At 37.4% G+C, this 18,397-nt stretch overlaps 1 protein-coding gene across 2 annotated transcripts in view; it reads left to right on the top strand.

Moving 5' to 3' along the window:
* The window catches only part of LOC112052239 (myosin-VIIa), a 45,724-nt gene extending 35,583 nt beyond the window's left edge, over positions 1 to 10,141 (top strand). For both annotated transcript variants that reach the window (XM_052891331.1, XM_024091246.2), the window contains exons 8-14: positions 1,937 to 2,176; positions 2,733 to 2,897; positions 3,472 to 3,756; positions 3,835 to 6,300; positions 6,615 to 6,814; positions 7,469 to 7,736; positions 8,594 to 10,141. In XM_052891331.1, the coding sequence (XP_052747291.1) occupies positions 1,937 to 2,176; positions 2,733 to 2,897; positions 3,472 to 3,756; positions 3,835 to 6,300; positions 6,615 to 6,814; positions 7,469 to 7,736; positions 8,594 to 8,800 (3,831 nt within the window). In that variant the 3' untranslated portion in view covers positions 8,801 to 10,141. The remainder of the gene's footprint in view (positions 1 to 1,936; positions 2,177 to 2,732; positions 2,898 to 3,471; positions 3,757 to 3,834; positions 6,301 to 6,614; positions 6,815 to 7,468; positions 7,737 to 8,593) is intronic.
* Positions 10,142 to 18,397: the final 8,256 nt, after the last annotated feature.

The following is an 18,397-nucleotide window of genomic DNA, read 5'->3' as shown; positions in this document are numbered from 1 at the left end:
AATAAAAACAAAAAAATACCTTTTATTTTGCATAAAAAAATGTTTTATTTTTATTTATTTTATTTCATACTAAAAATTTATTTATTTATTTGTTGTTGTCGATAAACTCAGACATCAAAGTGACTAAGCAGTGGATGGTAAGCATCCAAAAACACCCAAAAACAATTAAATTTCACGCCATTTTAGAAAAAAAGCATTGTTTTCCACACACACACTTTGGGACAATGGGGCAGTGTCCAAGAAGACCGGACGTAGCTTGTAGGATTATTGAAATAAATAAATTTTAATTCAGAGTTAGTTGTACTTTTTTTCATAGTATGTTATTGAATTTACGTATCGTAATACGTACTGCATCACTATTCAACTTCCGCGCGGTGAAACTCAAATTACATATACTTAAGCTGGATTACAAACATTAATTACTACAATTTATTGTTTATCAGTAAAAACGGTAATAAAAGTGAATGGACCAGAACTGTATTAGAATTAGGTACTAAAAATTACTAACACCGCGTTACCTAAAACCGTAGATACACCTGATATATCCAAAGTTTACGTAACTACATCGATCCTAATCGACCATGTATGTTATACAATGCCTAGCGACCTGGATGCGGTTGGCTAACGCTCGGTACGGTGCAATCAAGTTAACCGAACCCGACTTAATTTAGTTTCGACTAACACTACACCCGATCGGTCGTGTCAATTTTATACTGTATTTGTTTAAAAAAATGTGGTCAAACTTTACTTATGAAACTGTTAGTTCATTCGATGACTGTAATTGTGACTTTAAAAGGAAACTGGATTTAAATAGCTGGGCAAGTATAGCCGATGTATGTCATCCAGCAACTTTCACTAGTTTTAATAGAATAATTATTTACGTACTATTTGGCTAGCGTGTGTGATTTCACTTGATGGTAAAGGACTGCAAGAAAAAGGATGGGGTCAAAATTAGGGGAAGGTTGTCTAAATGACCTGTTGAAGGCCATTTAGACAATTTACCCCTTGTGTCCTTTTACTTAAGCAAAAGCGTAAGCGGAAGGGTGTCTCACAGCATAAGAGATTCACACTCTTAGATTATTCGTCCTCCTATAACGTTCCAGCCCTAGGGATTAAATCTTGCAGAATTTTTGGAGCTACAAATCTTGCATATTTACAACAGGAAATAAAACCTTGGTTGGTACTTAGTATATTACTGCACCGCTAAATTGGTCCGTGTTTGTCGGTTGGGCGGTAGCTACGGTTAATACCTACTATAAATTTATAAATTGTCCTGAGCCAAGAATCGAACCTGGGATCTCCCATATATGAAGCAGCTAGTAAAACTGTGCCGTAAATGTCGAACTAAATGTAACTTAACACTAAACGGCTTATCTTGTAATTGGATTTCTTATGCTAGTAAGGAAGTATGTAGAGTCTAGGGTAACTTTAAGAACAAAATGCATATAAAATTATAAAGAAGCCCATTTCATCATTGGTCGAACAACTTCCATGTTGCCATTCGATAATAAAAAAAACAATAAAAATAAACCCGACTGAAAAAAATATAAAAACTAAAAATAAAAAAAAAGTTTTTCCCAGAAGTGTAGAGGGAATTAGAAAACAGTCGGGACCAATATTGCATAGAATGATTTTTTGTCTATATTGCGTATAGGTCCAGACGAATAACTATTAGTTATTTGTTTCTGTGCATCCTTGATCTCTACATAGCGAAGATGCCCCTAATAAGTTCTTACGTCACCAAGACGCAGATCTGTTGTAACCCCTGATCTCATTGTCTCTCTCAAGTCAACGTCAAGTCGAGGTCTAAGTCTCACAAAAAGTAATTCAATCTCATGTTCTTTTATAGTCACTCACTCTTACAAATATTCGCTAAAACATCTGTGCATACTCGTACAATAAAGAATTTTAATAAAACATATGACCTTGTCGACAGGAACGCATGTACGAGCTTGAACGTCGCGACGCAGAGCTGGCTCTAGAAGAGAAGCGGCAGTTAGAAGCAAAGAGGACTTTGTTACAAGAAGCAGCTCGGAAGCAAGACGAGCCAGTAGATGACAGTAAACTTGTGGAGGCCATGTTTGACTTCCTACCTGATTCCAGTAGCGAAGCGCCCGCGCCGAAAGACACTTCTATATTTAGTGATCTGCCACAGTTGAGAGCTGATCAACAGGAGGTAAATAATCTGCTTAATAAGTCAAACAAACAAACATTCATGCAACTAAATATATTAACAAACTAAATGCATTATTTATACTTAAATTAAGTAATAAATGACTTAGACGGAATTGGTGACGCAATCGAATTAAGTGTTCATATAAATATAATATTGACACAGATTCTTAATGACTATGAATATTAGAAAAATTTAAACAACACAAAGATTCTTTAGGTGTAAACGTCCGCCGTTTGATTGAAAATAAATTGTTACTAAACTTTTTTTTTTATTGAGAAAGAATACAACAAGGAACTTAAGCTAACTTATCCTAATAACTATACAAATCATGCCCACGTGGAATGGTGGCAAGAATACTGGCTGCATTTCCGCGCTGGACAGCCAGGCTGATCCTTTGGGCAAATTTCATTTACTTTTTAATAGACCTTTTCGAATAATGTTAGTTCTTATTAGTTATAGCTAGTTTTTCTAATAGTATAGTTAGTAAGCTACTATAGCTTTTCCTAAGGTAAAAAAGCGTTTACAAAACAATATATTTCTAATCTCATGTTTCCAGATGGTAACGCCAATGCAGACAACGTCTGAAGATGAGGAGGATCTGTCAGAATTTAAATTCCAGAAATTTGCAGCAACTTATTTCCAAGGGAACGTCACACACCAGTACTCGAGAAAACCACTGAAACACCCATTGTTGCCATTACATACACAGGGAGATCAATTAGTAAGTAGTTTTATAGCAATGAATATGCATATTTCAGTAACTAATAAATAAAATTATAGGATTTAATCACAAACGCTGTTGTTGTTTAGAAATTTTGTACGCCCGTCTCGATTTTACGCCAAAACGTATCAATTATCTATATTAAACAACAACTTTTGTTATAATTTTTAAGCATGTAAAACACAGAAGTTTAGTAAAAGTAAATAAAATGGTCAAAATATATTAAGAGAAAGACCCCTACACGAAGTTCATTATAATTTCATATTCGTTTAGAAAAATTAACAATTTTATGTAAAGTCGCGAGCATTTCACAAAATCGTTGATTTACAAATAAAATAATTGATGAAAATTTGTTTAGATACGAGGTATTTATCGTCTTCGTAGTCTATAATTATAAATTAATGAAACTTCGTACCTTAACTAATTGATTTATAATTGCATAAATTATGTATTCATAGTTTGAGATTAAATGAGATGATAGATTATATACTCGTAATAGATAAATAGCCCTAGTATTGTAATATGTTTCTACAATATTACAAATATTAATGTTAATATTGTTTGTTTATTTTAGGCTGCCCAAGCGTTATGGATCACTATACTACGCTTTACTGGAGACCTTGCAGAGCCAAGGTATCATACTATGGATAGAGATAATACCTCGGTGATGTCTAAAGTAACAGCAACTCTCGGTAGAAACTTTATAAGATCTAAAGAATTCCAGGAAGCGCAAATGATGGGCGTTGACCCTGAGGCTTATCTCAATAAACAAAAGCCAAGATCGATTAGACACAAGTTAGTATCATTAACACTGAAGAGGAAAAACAAACTAGGGGAAGATGTCAGGCGCAAATTACAGGTAAATATTATATTGAATACGAATTGTCTAAATAATATTTTAAGAAAGTTCTAAATTAATGGACACTGATTGTTATAGGACGAGGAATATACCGCTGACAGCTATCAATCGTGGCTCGAATCCCGGCCGACGTCGAATTTAGAGAAACTTCATTTTATTATTGGACACGGCATATTGCGCGCCGAATTGAGGGACGAAATATACTGCCAAATATGTAAACAATTAACAAACAATCCTTCCAAATCATCTCACGCTCGTGGATGGATTTTGCTATCATTGTGCGTTGGATGTTTCGCTCCTAGTGAAAAATTTGTAAATTACCTCAGAGCATTTATCAGAGAAGGCCCCCCTGGTTATGCGCCGTACTGTGAAGACCGTCTTAAGAGAACTTTTAACAATGGGACAAGAAATCAACCGCCATCGTGGTTGGAGCTTCAAGCTACTAAATCTAAAAAACCCATCATGTTACCTATTACTTTTATGGACGGCAACACGAAAACATTGTTAGCTGATTCAGCAACAACCGCAAGGGAGTTGTGTAACCAATTATCGGATAAAATCGCGTTACGTGATCAATTTGGATTTTCCTTATACATAGCACTATTTGATAAAGTAAGTTCACTTGGAAGTGGAGGCGATCACGTAATGGATGCAATATCACAATGTGAACAGTACGCCAAAGAACAGGGAGCACAGGAACGAAACGCTCCTTGGAGACTATTCTTTAGGAAAGAAATATTTGCTCCGTGGCATGACCCTACCGAAGATCAGGTGGCTACAAATCTAATTTATCAACAAGTAGTTAGAGGTGTAAAATTTGGAGAATACAGGTGTGATAAAGAAGAAGATTTAGCAATGATTGCCGCTCAGCAGTATTACATAGAGTATGGACAAGATATGAACACAGAACGACTGTATACATTGTTGCCGAATTACATTCCCGATTACTGCCTGACGGGGGTTGAAAAAGCCGTTGATCGATGGGGTGCACTTGTAGTACAAGCATATAAAAAGAGTTATTATGTCAAAGAAAAAGTTCCTGCATATAGAGTTAAAGAAGACGTAGTTAGTTACGCTAAATTCAAGTGGCCTTTATTGTTCTCTAGATTTTATGAGGCTTATAGAAATTCAGGACCAAATTTACCTAAAAACGATGTAATTATAGCGGTCAACTGGACAGGAGTTTATGTCGTTGATGATCAGGAGCAAGTGTTACTTGAACTATCGTTTCCGGAAATAACAACGGTTGCAAGTCAAAAAACTAATAAAGTTTTCACGCAAACATTCAGCTTATCTACAGTTCGTGGTGAAGAGTTTACTTTCCAAAGCCCAAATGCAGAAGACATTCGAGATTTAGTAGTTTATTTCTTAGAAGGTCTTAAAAAAAGGTCAAAATATGTTATTGCCTTACAAGATTACAAGGCACCTGGAGAAGGTTCTAGTTTCTTGACTTTCCAAAAAGGAGATCTTATTATTTTAGAAGAAGAAAGTACAGGAGAGTCAGTGCTAAATAATGGATGGTGTATTGGACGGTGTGAAAGGACCATGGAAAGAGGAGATTTTCCTGCAGAGACTGTATATGTCTTGCCAGCTCTTACAAAGCCTCCACCCGATATATTGACTTTGTTTTGTCAAGAGGGTGCACAGCATGGCAGACGTGCACCTACTAGCACGTTTAATGGAACGGAAACAAGGGACAAGCCCCACACTTTATTAGAATATGCAATGGATCACTTTAGATTACCACCAAAGAGGACCACATCTAAAGCCCTTACATTGTCAACAGCAAAACGAGGCGCCGAGGAATTGTGGCGACATTCCAGGGAACCTATAAAGCAACCATTACTCAAAAAGCTACAGGCTAAAGAAGAATTAGCCGAAGAGGCATGCTTTGCGTTCACTGCTATTGTTAAATATATGGGAGACCTTCCATCAAAACGTCCTCGAATAGGAAACGAATACACAGATCACATTTTTGATGGCCCACTAAAACACGAAATTTTAAGAGACGAAATATATTGTCAATTAATGAAACAACTGACAGACAACAGAAATAGGATGTCAGAAGAAAGAGGTTGGGAATTGATGTGGCTCGCCACTGGTTTGTTCGCATGCAGTCAGGGTCTACTTAGAGAATTAACTTTATTCCTTAGAACAAGAAGATATCCAATAGCCCAAGATTCCTTACAGAGACTGCAGAAAACTTTGAGAAACGGCCAAAGAAAATATCCCCCTCATCAAGTAGAAGTAGAAGCAATTCAACATAAAACCACTCAAATATTTCATAAGGTTTACTTCCCCGACGACACGGACGAAGCGTTTGAAGTCGACTCTTCGACGAGAGCAAAGGACTTTTGTCAAAACATAGCGCAGAGACTGAATCTCAGATCTAGTGAGGGTTTTAGTTTATTTGTTAAGATAGCTGATAAGGTTATATCGGTGCCAGAGGGCGACTTCTTCTTCGATTTCGTGCGACATCTCACAGATTGGATTAAGAAAGCACGGCCGACGAGAGATGGCATAACACCACAATTTACATATCAGGTGAGTGGTCGATTATAAAATTATTATCATAATTAAGAGAGTAGAACTCAATTGTCTAAAAATACATTTAGGTACCTTTTGGCCATCAAAAAGATTATTTGCAAAAAACTCTCGCTTCAAAATTTGTGAAATCCTTGTGGTATTTCAAGGATTAAGGTCGGTTAATTTATTCAGCCCTTACTCCCTACTTCAGAGATCTTCTGTCTTAAGTTATTACGTAAGTAGGTAACCAAACAACATTCTTCTAGTGACATAAATATGACCTAAACCAAATTTTAATCGTTATTTAAATAAAAAAAAAATTGATTCGACAGGTGTTCTTCATGAAAAAATTGTGGACGAATACGGTGCCGGGCAAAGACAGAGCCGCGGACGTGATATTCCACTTCCACCAGGAGTTGCCAAAGCTTCTGCGCGGCTACCACCGCTGCGGGCGGGAGGAGGCGGCGCGGTTGGCTGCTCTGGCCTACAGAGCACGCTTCGGGGACAACAAGCAGGAATTGCAAGCCATTCCGTAAGTGTTACCTACTTGCTATAATTATAGTTGTTAGATGACACGAGGCATATACGATCTTAAAAGGTAAGAGTTTCAGTTGAATTAGTTAGAGCATTATAAGACAGAATTCGTCTGCAAAAGTCGTCCACCATGCTTATTTCTGTCGCCAAGCTGCATTTGCTGTGATGAGAGGTCTCTTTAAAACGTTTAGAATTACGTGGTGGTAGATATGGTGATATACAAAGTTTCTCAAGCATGAAATGGTAGCCACAATACAATATGTATGCTTAGCATACGACATCGAGAAGCGAAATAGAGATTCATTTTGTACAAACTGAGCTTTTATTAATTATACAAACCGGATTTTTTCTTTAATTCGTACTTTGTATCTGTACCTACTACTCCCTAGTAGCCTTGATATTCGCGCCACGACATATCACGTGTAGAGAAAAGACAAGGCGGACGCATAGCGGCCGATATGTCGCTCTATCTTTCGTCCCAATGGAACGAGCTATATTTACGGTTGGGCACTATTGGTCGACAATTATGTCATTTTGTCTTCACAAGATTTGTCGTGGCGTGTACAAAGTGTGGCGTGGCGTACTGAGTGCATTTTAGCAGCTCTTTGCACGCCACTGTGTAAGCTTCCATATCGATCGAATTTCCTTGCAGACAAATGCTTCGTGAATTAGTACCAGCGGACCTCATCAAGCTGCAAAGTTCCGCCGACTGGAAGAGGGCGATAGTGGCGTCATACAACCAGGACGCGGGGATGACGCCCGAGGACGCCAAGATCACCTTCCTCAAGGTCATCTACCGGTGGCCGACCTTCGGCTCCGCCTTCTTTGAGGTGAAGCAAACGACGGAGCCGAATTACCCGGAGCTGCTGTTGATCGCTATCAACAAGCATGGAGTTAGCTTAATTCACCCACAGTCAAAGGTAATCTATACTTATATCGAAAAGAGGTAAAGCTTTTGAGGTTTTAGGGGTTATCTCTGGATTCACTGAATCGATTTTGAATATTCTCTTATTAATAGACAACCACGTTATTTGTGATTGTCATAGGCTATAATTTATCCCTGTATTCTTACGAAAAAGGGAACTGCGCGGGATTTGAAATTGCTTGCATTAAATCTCGTTGTTCTTTTTACAATCAGATGCTTTACTAACTTTGTACTGGACTGACTGGTATCTAAAAAAAAAATTGCAAACCCAACCACAATTGCCTGTTTAACTTTTAATTATTATTACTCTGATGATCTGACAACACCTTACACGCAAGACTGTTGAATTCATTTTCCTAGTGATATTAAAAACGCGTATATAGGTATGGTATGGATGTTTGTTACTGATTTGGTCGAAATTTTAAATGGACATAGATAACCCTGGATTAATACATACTAATAAATTTTTTATCCCGGTTTTTTATTCCCAATAGTTCCCCGTTTCTGATAAATCTCTAAAAAGCTAAATTTCAAGCGATCGAAGTCTGAATCCATAGATTTCGAGATTTGTTGAATGATTTTTTATACATTACCTATAGCTTAACATCTTCGTTCATAACACACCCGATATTGCGCGCGGGCCGGGGGGCGTGTAGCGATGAATGAGAAACCCACGACTGATGCACGTCACATTCCCGCACGCACGATTTCACAACCGCGCAGTCTTTCCCCCTGTCGCCCGTATATCATAGGAGTGTTATCGACGAATTTGCTAGACTATAGGTAATATGATCGTCTAAAATCAGACTTTATAGCATATTTTGAATAATAATATATATCGAAAATTTTCAGGATATTCTGGTCACACATCCGTTCACAAGGATCTCGAATTGGTCGTCAGGCAACACGTACTTCCACATGACGATAGGGAACCTGGTGCGCGGCTCCAAGCTGCTCTGTGAGACGTCGCTCGGATACAAAATGGACGACTTGCTGACGTCATACATCTCCCTCATGCTCACCAACATGAACAAGCAACGATCGATGCGGGTGAAATAACAATAAATATAATAGTGTCATGTTTTTGCATGAAAAATGTAATCATAGGCCCTTATTTATCATGAGAGTCAAGTCATGACGGTCATTTTTGTAGTCATTCGTTGCAAAATGCCGTCACGTTTTAGAAATCAGGGTCTGTAGCCAAGTGGTACGTCGATTTTCTTTCTACGATCGCAAACGCTTCGAAAACTAGAAATACATGGGAATGACAGATCTTGATCATGTGACTTGTCGATAGCTAATGTCATTCCTATACATTTTTCTAGTTTTTGTAGCGTTAGCGTTTGTAGAAAGAGAATCGAAATGCCACTTGGCTATAGGCCCAGGGCCTGCGATTCGTAATTTTAAGGATGTAGGGCTTTGTTATGTGTAATAGTTGGTCTCGCTTTTTGGCGATGTTATATTTAATTTTATATGGATGCTTGAATAAAAAATATTGTATGAATTCGCATAGTGTACATGTGTGAATATTAAAACTTATTTAATATAAAAAGTTTTTATATTTTACACCATAATTATATAAAGTCAAAATAAAATATTAAAATAAATGAAATTTTAAGATATTATACAATTTAGCCGTTACTTAACTTTTCATTGGTGACCATTGTCATTAGATTACGCAAAATGACATACAGTGTGTGACAAATTTCATACAAACGAACACTTGGTTTAGCAGTGGTTAAACTAAGGTTAAAAGACGTAACTTCAGTGCTATATGTTCTGTGGGTAAAACAGTTCTGCTACGGGTCGAATAACGTATTGGGTTCGAATCCTGGGAACAAACTTTGATGCAGAAATGCATTTCCATATAGAGGACTCATTAGGAAGTCATTATTGGAGAAGGAATTTTCCATTTGATATATCTCGTACAGTGCTTACCCTAGTTTAAACCCTTCTTCACGCCTTTGGATATATGCCTATTTGTAATATTATTTATAACTTTATCTAAATTATTAATAATCCGTCCATAAACAATAAAAATATTATTTGAATGTTATACTTACATTTCTACTTATTTTTAATAGAACTTGTAGTTAGCTGCGTCAAATGTATTATTAAAATTCTACATTTAAGTAGATAAGTAAATATCAAAATATATGTAGGTTTGTATACAAATGAATATACTAAAATGAAGCTTATTTTGGAGGCAAATAAATATAAAAGGAATGTTGACATTAATTTAGATTTTTATTTATTATCGAAGATATATTATATGTATTTAAAAAAATTGGATTAAAAAAATAGATAGATACATACAAAATTAATCAAATAATGGAAAACTTAAACAAGCATTTATTTTTAGCTTTCATATGACTGAATGAAATTAAATTATGAAATAGGTATGAGTTATTTTTTCTTTCTAATTCAGTTTGAAATTGGGAAGTTGGTGGTATTATTTCCCTGTGCCTCGAAGAGCACTTTGTCGTCGGTCCCACTCATTATTATCTAAGTGATCGTTAAATAGTCAAAACATTACCACCCTCAGAGGGTGGGTAGAGGGTGACCCTCTAGAAGAGCGTGGTAATGTTAAAATATACCCAACATAGTGGATTTAGGCTCCACAACCTCTATGGTCCGATTGAGCTGTGATAGATAGATAGTGAATATGAACTCTGCCCTCGATTCGGAGGACGTAGGTTCGAATCCGGTCTGGGGCATGCACTTTCAGATATTTGCATTTTAAGAGATTAAATATCACGTTTTTTGACGGCCTCCGTGGCGCAATGGTATGCGAGGTGGATTTACAAGACGGAGATCCTGGGTTCGATCCCCGGCTGGGCAGATTGAGATTTTCTTAAGTTGTCCAGGTCTGGCTGGTGGGAGGCTTCGGCCGTGGCTAGTTACCACCATACCGGCAAAGACGTACCGCCAAGCAATTTAGCGTTCCGATACAATGCCGTGTAGAAACCGAAAGGGGTGTGGATTTTCATCCTCCTCGTAACAAGTGAGCCCGCTTCCATCTTAGATTGCATCATCACTTACTATCAGGTGAGATTGTAGTCAAGGGTTAACTTGTAACGAATAAAAAAAAAATATTACGTGTCTGTCACCATTTGGAAGGAAAACATTGGGAGAAAACCTGCATACTTGAGAGTTTTCTTTATTGATTGACATGTGTGAAGTGTGTCAATCTATATGGGCCCAGCGTGGTGGTCTATTGGCATAACCCCTCTTCCGGAGAGGAGACTCGTGCTCAACAGTGATCGAGTTTGAGTGGTAATGATGATGATAATGATGATCCCCTCTGGTAGGGAAAGGCCTTAACAATATACTGAGATTGATGTATGTGAAGAAACTACCACAGCACAGTTCCTTATAACTTCTGTAACTATAACTGTTAAATTGTTTAGAGTGACACAAGGGGACACTAGTAACATCGAAACCCGTTTACCATATGACTTTTGTATTGATTTGTTATTATAACATTTACAGCATTAATAAGGTTATTTATTTATTTATTTTAATACTTTATTGCACACAAATAAGATACAAAAAAGAGAAGAAAAAAAAAGAATAGATAAGTAAGATGCGCAAAGGCGGTCTTATCGCTAAAAGCGATCTCCTCCAGACAACCTTAAATAAAATATTTAAAGAAAGGAAAGGATTTATATTTATATAATTGAGCTAAATAAATAATTTTGTAATTAATGAAGCCATGATTGGAGACATTTTCTTGGTATGTTTGTTGTACTTTGCTTTAAAAATAAAAGTTTGTATTCGTTTGTGTTTGTAAACATGAGTCACAATATTTGGTTTTTCATTTGACCCCAACCTAACAATCGTCGGCTACGATTGTGGACTATTGTAGGTACGTATGCAATAGTTTTGCCTTGTTTTTTGTTTTTCTATTTTAATGGCCTTCGTGGTGCAGTGGTGTGTGAGGTGGATTTACAAGACTAGGTCCTTGGTTCGGTCCCTGGCTGGGCTGGTTGAGGTTGTCTTAATTGGTCCAGGTCTGGCTGGTGAAAGGTTTCGGCCGTGGCTAATTACCACCCTACCGGCAAAGACTAACCGCCAAACGATTTAGGTTTCGCGTTCCGGTACAATGTCTTGTAGAAACCGAAAGGGGTGTGTATTTTCATCCTAATCCTAACAAGTAAGCACGCTTCCGCCTTAGATTGCATCATCACTTACCATCAGATGAGATCAAGGGCCAACCTTTAGAGAATAAAAAAATAACGAGTTGTTTCCAATCTGCAATAACGATCTTGTTTGTGTCGAATTTCGCGGAACAATACGCATGTCCTCCAGATGTTATAGACATTCCCAGTATGATCTACATACATTGTCACTGTATAAATACGCGCCGGCCAGGACGATGGGAGTCGTGTAACTTCGGAATGAAGTGAAGTTACATCGAAGTGATACCAGCGATACAAGTGGACAACAGTGAACGACGCTACGATTTTGGACAACGAATTGCCTACGTTTGGAAGTGTGTTTTTTTTTTTTTTTTTATGCAATATAGGCCAGCGCTTGACTATAATTAAGCCTGATGGTAAGCATTAATGCGGTCTAAGTTGGAGCGCGCTTACTAGAAGATGCCTATTCACTCTAGCTTTGAAGGTGTCCAAATTATATGTGTCAGGAAACACAAACGCCGGAAGGGCATTCCAAATTTTTGCTGTACGAATTAGAAAAGTAGATGCAAATCTTTTCGTACGAGTTGCCTGGACATCCACAATATATGGATGCCACCGTTTGCGACGTCTGGCTGTTTTGTGGTAGAAAGGGGAAGGAGGAACTAGATGGTGAAGTTCCTGAGCACACTCGAGCAAAGTATATCCGGTAAAAAACCGACAGACAAGCTACATTGCGACGATGTTGCAAAGTCTGCAATTTCGCCTGTGTCAACGGTACATTACCAATTATCCTTCTAGCGCGGCGATCTATCGAGTCTAATGCATCAAGCTGATATTTTGCAGAACCATCCCAATGTGTATTGGCACTCGGATTAAGGAGTGGAATATTGTTTCATACGAGTCACCGGGTGTTTCCAAATCCTCGAACCCTTCGTTCATTCGTTCGTAACGATATTTTCTAGGGGGTTCAGCCCTGTAGCCAAGTTGCACGTCGATTCTCTTTCTACGATCGCTCACCAAATACGAGCTGAAACCTTGAAACACAATCGTGATTGACCAAGATCCCAGAGCGATCTGACGCAGCTTATTTTCAAATGAAGAACCTGGGGCTTTCATTAGCGTCTCATGTGCTTTGTATACCTGCGTGTTTGTTGAGAGCTGAGACTTGCTATGTTACACCAGGGCAGGTAGGTACCAGATGAGAAAGGTATCAAAAAAAAAATGTTGTGGCTTTTAATTCACATGGCTAAGTTCCTTCATCTGTGTTTCAGTTCCAACATCATCGAGTCCTGACCTTCACTATATTGTAGTGGTGGTCTACTCTTTAAATAGCAATTGCTACTAAGATTCATTATAGATTCCACTTTTGTGAATTTTTCACGTACTCAAAAACAACCGTTACTAAATACGTGAAGATAGAGGTTTGGGACACTTGACTCTAACAAAAATTACCTCTTATAAGCTTAATATTTTACAAAGGATCCCTAAAAAAAATTTTTTTCAAGATTTGATTTTACGAATTTATTCACATTTTTTAATGTGAGCGAAATTACAGCTATCTAGTAGTAATAGCACAGTAAATAATTGTCTTTGCGCTAAACCGCGGACAAACGGACGGACGGACAGACAGACTATGGCGAAACTATAACGTACGGAACCCTAAAAAATGCATTCACAAACTTATACATACCTACATTTTCTCAATTAGGTATCATAATAGCGGTGCCTGAAAATTTTTCTTTCAAAACTAAAGGCTTCGTAAACAACACCAATTAATCTCGTATCTAGGTAGGTATTAGGTTGTTAGTAAAGCCGTTCGTTCTATTTTTACAGCAGTTAAAAATTTGCAATACAATCGTAAACAATTAAGGTAAAAGCTGTAACAAAAAGTGTTAATTAGAACAAACAAAAAAATATATATCCGCAATAAAATCGTGAGAGTCTCCCACGAGCTCGCCCCATTCTTGAGTCGCGAAGAATAATGATGGCTCCATTGTCGTAAGCAGCAGGAAGTCATTTATCTAACATCAAGAATATGAGTGTTTAGAGCAATTTTGTTTCTGATTTCACATTTTAAATGCGCAATTTTGGACGGTCATCTATCGCGGGCCGCTTCTGCGTCGATTACTGGAGGTCACTTTCATGACTCGTAGACACCCGATATTATAGAGTTAGTTGTTAGCGCACACTTTTATTTATTTACTAGTGGATGCCCGCAACTTCATCCGCCCTTAGGTAACCTCTTAAGAAACCTTCACCTTTAAGAAAATGGTGATAATCTATACTAATATTATAAAGCTAAAGAGTTTGTTTCTTTGTTTTATTGAACGCGCTAATCTCAGGAAGTACTAGTCCGATTTGAAAAATTCTTTCAGTATTAGATAGCCCATTTATCGAGGAAGGCTATAGGCTATATATTATAAACATATGCCTACGGGAACGGGAACCACACGGGTAAAACCGCACGGCATCAGTTAGTAATTTTATAAAGGCGAAAGATTGTACATGTGTGGTGTATGTTTGTTACTCCTTTACAAGCAATCATTAAGCCGATTTGGCTGATTGGGACAGAGATGGAATACCTATACCCTAAAATCTAAATTAACTATAGGCACAGAAAACATATGTACAAATATATAGGTTACTACTATTCATCTCGGAAAAATCTATGGTACACACGTGATTTGTGAAAAACAGAAATTTTCGCGTAGTCGTCTACTAGATTTAAATACATTTTGAGAACTTAACTCTGCATCATCAATAAATGAAAATGACTTATCAATTAAAACGCAATTAAATGATTAATTAATTCAATAAAATATTTCCATTAATTAATTAAATAAAAAAGATAAAAATACGGATGCAATGTGAAAACTAATGCAGTATTAACACAATAGATACAAAACAGGCGTAATTACTGCTGCCTACAACAATGATCTCTTATTCAACTATGAAGGAAACGGTCTTAATCGCATCTAATGGTAATCTTGACGGAAAAATCACTTCCATGTCCGCCTCAGATGGACGTGAACGTTATAATTATTTTAATAAAGCTATTATCATGATATTGTTTTAATGACTATTTATATACTATTTTAGCCTTTATAATGTTGCTAATGCCGCGCGGTTTCACTTGCGTGGTTCCCATTCCCGTAGGAATACGGGGATAAAATATAGCCTATAGCACTCGGGGATAGTGTTGCTTCCTAACAAAGAAAGAATTATTCAAATCCGTTCAGTAGTTTCAGAGGCTAGTCAATGTAAACAAACAATCAAATCTTTTCTCTTAATAATATTAGTTTAGATTATCTCTGACTGAATCAGTCACTGTAGGTCAGCCCAGACCAAACCTAACTCAAATTACAAAATGCGAATATCTAATTTGATCCAACATACAAGATAATCGTGGAAAAGTTGCCTCCATGCTGGTAATAGTATTTTAAAACTTTAAATAATTAATGATTTGAGGGTCTGGAGTTTGGACCTTCAAAACCTGCTGTCTTGTAAGCCACAATCCAAACTCCATAATTTGCTATCATATACTGGACCAACCAACAACCGTTTAAAGCTTAAGCCTTTCACTGCCGCAGTGCAAGTTAAAGTTGATTTTGTAATGGTCAATGGTCTTCTTCTCCAAGTCGTGTTTGGAACCATCGTCACTTTAATTTTAAGTTTTTTACTTCAATTACTACTATTAAATCATAGCTTGACGTTTCAAAAGTGCTTGCAAACTAAGCACATTTGAAATAAATGAATTTGACGGTTGAACGACTTCTCGGAGACATGTACCTACCATTTAGTCTTGGCGATCAAGCATCTCATTAACATCTGGTACTAGCAGTGATCATTACAAAATCAACGTTAACGTTGAAGCAGCGTGGTTGGTTCAAATGGTTGTTGGTTGGTGGTTGATGCTTTTCTGAGTTCAAAACTATAAACAGAATTCGGTTCTCGAATTATGCACACTCAATGCCTCATACTACCGAGGATAGAGTCATAGAGCCGTGATAGCCCAGTGGATATGACCTCTGCCTCCGATTCCGGAGGGTGTGGGTTCGAATCCGGTCCGGGGCATGCACCTCCAACTTTCAGTTGTTTGCATTTTAAGAAATTAAATATCACGTGTCTCAATCGGTGAAGGAAAACATCGTGAGGAAACCTGTATACCAGAGAATTATCTTAATTCTCTGCGTGTATGAAGTCTGCCAATCCGCATTGGGCCAGCGTGGTGGACTATTGGCCTAACCCCTCTCATTCTGAGAGGAGACTCGAGCTCAGCAGTGAGCCGAATATGGGTTGATCACGTAATGCCTCATAGCCTCTGGTCTACAACTAAATCTATAGGATCCTCAATTCAATAAACCACTAGAACGAAGCAGTTCAACCCTAGAGAAAGTTAGAAGAAGACCTTTAATAAAGCACATCAAATAAATCTAGCAACCGTTATTTGCTTTACTTGCTCGGTAAAATGATTAGTTCCCACGAGCGGAGATGACATGTTGGAAAACACAAGCAGTAGAACCTTTCCCACACTCTGCATATCTTGCCGCCATACATCAGGCCCGAATGTAAAAAGCATAGACAATGATTCAATTGTGTGCACATGTCTTTCTCACAGCCCCCACTTTGATAAAATCGTTGCACTAATTAGTGCGGGTAAATGACCACCAGCCACTTTCCGGGTCTTCTTCCGAAAGGCTGCTGATGTGGACTCGCAAGTTGCAAGTTCTTTCAATTTGAAAGACAAAAAACTAAGGTCGAATTGAGAAACCTTCTTCTTTTTTGCAGTCGGTTATAAAATACTCTCGTTATGGTTTGCGCCAAAATGCAAAGGGGATGGTGACTAGGTTTGAATATATTGATTTTTATGATACATTCGGGTAAATAAAGTCAATGTTAACTAATATATATTTTTCAAGCAGATTGTCTGAATATTTGCAAAATAAATAAGATTATAAAATTTCAAAATCTATTATTTTGCGTCATGGGAGCTCTTTCGTAATGACCCAAAAATATGCTCTTTTTTAAGTTTTGAGCTTAGTCCACCTGGACTAATAACCTTATAGACCCGCAACACCTAACAATTGATCGCTCCAAACGTAAGCCACTTCTGTGACTATGTGAGTGTAAGAGCTAAGCCTCGCTTACTCTATACACACACAAGCGTACTTATCGTAGCGTCAAGGGCTCCCATTTCGGGGCACATTAAACGGCTTAAAAATCCTGCAACTTCATGTGTTATATGTGTGTTAAGTAACTCTATGTGATAAAAAACTATTACGTTGGTCCAATATAATAACTATTGGTACAACTTTTTTGCGTCCTAATCGAACGAAGGTAGGGAAACTTAATCATGTTTTCCATGATAGCTTCTTTGAGCATGATGTTTAAACAAATAAATATGTAGATAATATCTACCTAGTAGGTTCAATTTTAGTATCTGCTCAACGACGATGGATAGCTTAGTTAATGAATAAAACAAGTAGGTATATACGTTTGTCTTGGAATAAATATGTAAAAGACAATTTTTATAGCTTGGCAAGCTTCTAGATTGGGGACGTGTAGCGATGAATGAAAACCCCACGACTGATGCACGTTACTGAACCGCACGCACGATTTCACACCCGCGCAGTCTTTCCACCCGTCGCCCGCATATCATGCGAGTGTTATAAATGAACTTTCCAGACTACAGTTTATGATCCGCTGAAGGCGGAGCTTGAATTTTCCATCTGTTTATTACCCGGATGCAAGATCCTCAATTTCTTAAGAGACAATGTATATTTTTTACCATGCAGGTAATGAACTTTTTGCTGTAATGAAGTAATGAATGGCCGCGTGTCGCAGGCAAATGCGTCATTGTTTCTTTTAAACGTCATTGATTACCTATCATTACGAACATCAGCTATTACTCTTCTGTTGCAATTAGATCCGTAACTAGGTATAATTTAATTTCCAATGGTTAGGGAAAACTTAACATACCTAACTCTTGATAAAATAACTTCATAACACTTTTAGTGTACCTAGGTACAAATCATTGCATACAGTACTGTACATGTAGGTAGGATATATTAAGTAAGTTTGTAAATTATTTTTCTGTCTGTCTTTTCTTTCTGGGTGGAAAATTCTGCTTCCCTCCGTAGAGAGGGAAAAACTCATACAAACTTATATAAGCCTACTTTCCACCTAAGGGCCGGAATGAACTTCTATTTTTCTTTTCTCATACTCGGAGATTAATATTGTTTTGATTTGATTATTGGGAGGAAAATTCTGCTTCCCTCCATACAGAGGGAAAAACTCATACAAATTACTTCCCACCTTAGGGCCGGAATTAACTTCAAAAACAGAATTGTAGTCAGCTGTGAAGAGTTTTATGTAAAAAATAAATAATGAAAAAAAAATGCTGCGGCCATGTGAGTTTCTAAACAGCCAGTGTGAATTTAGTGCAAACTTCTCTTAATAGGTCTATGAAAAAAATATTGTATTAATCTTTTAAACTAAGATATGAATATTAAAA

The sequence above is a fragment of the Bicyclus anynana genome, chromosome 3, assembly GCF_947172395.1.
Source record: "Bicyclus anynana chromosome 3, ilBicAnyn1.1, whole genome shotgun sequence".
In the NCBI taxonomy this organism is placed as follows: Eukaryota; Metazoa; Arthropoda; class Insecta; order Lepidoptera; family Nymphalidae; genus Bicyclus; species Bicyclus anynana.
Note: the sequence above shows the minus strand (reverse complement) of the source record. Positions and strands in the feature narration are given on the sequence as shown.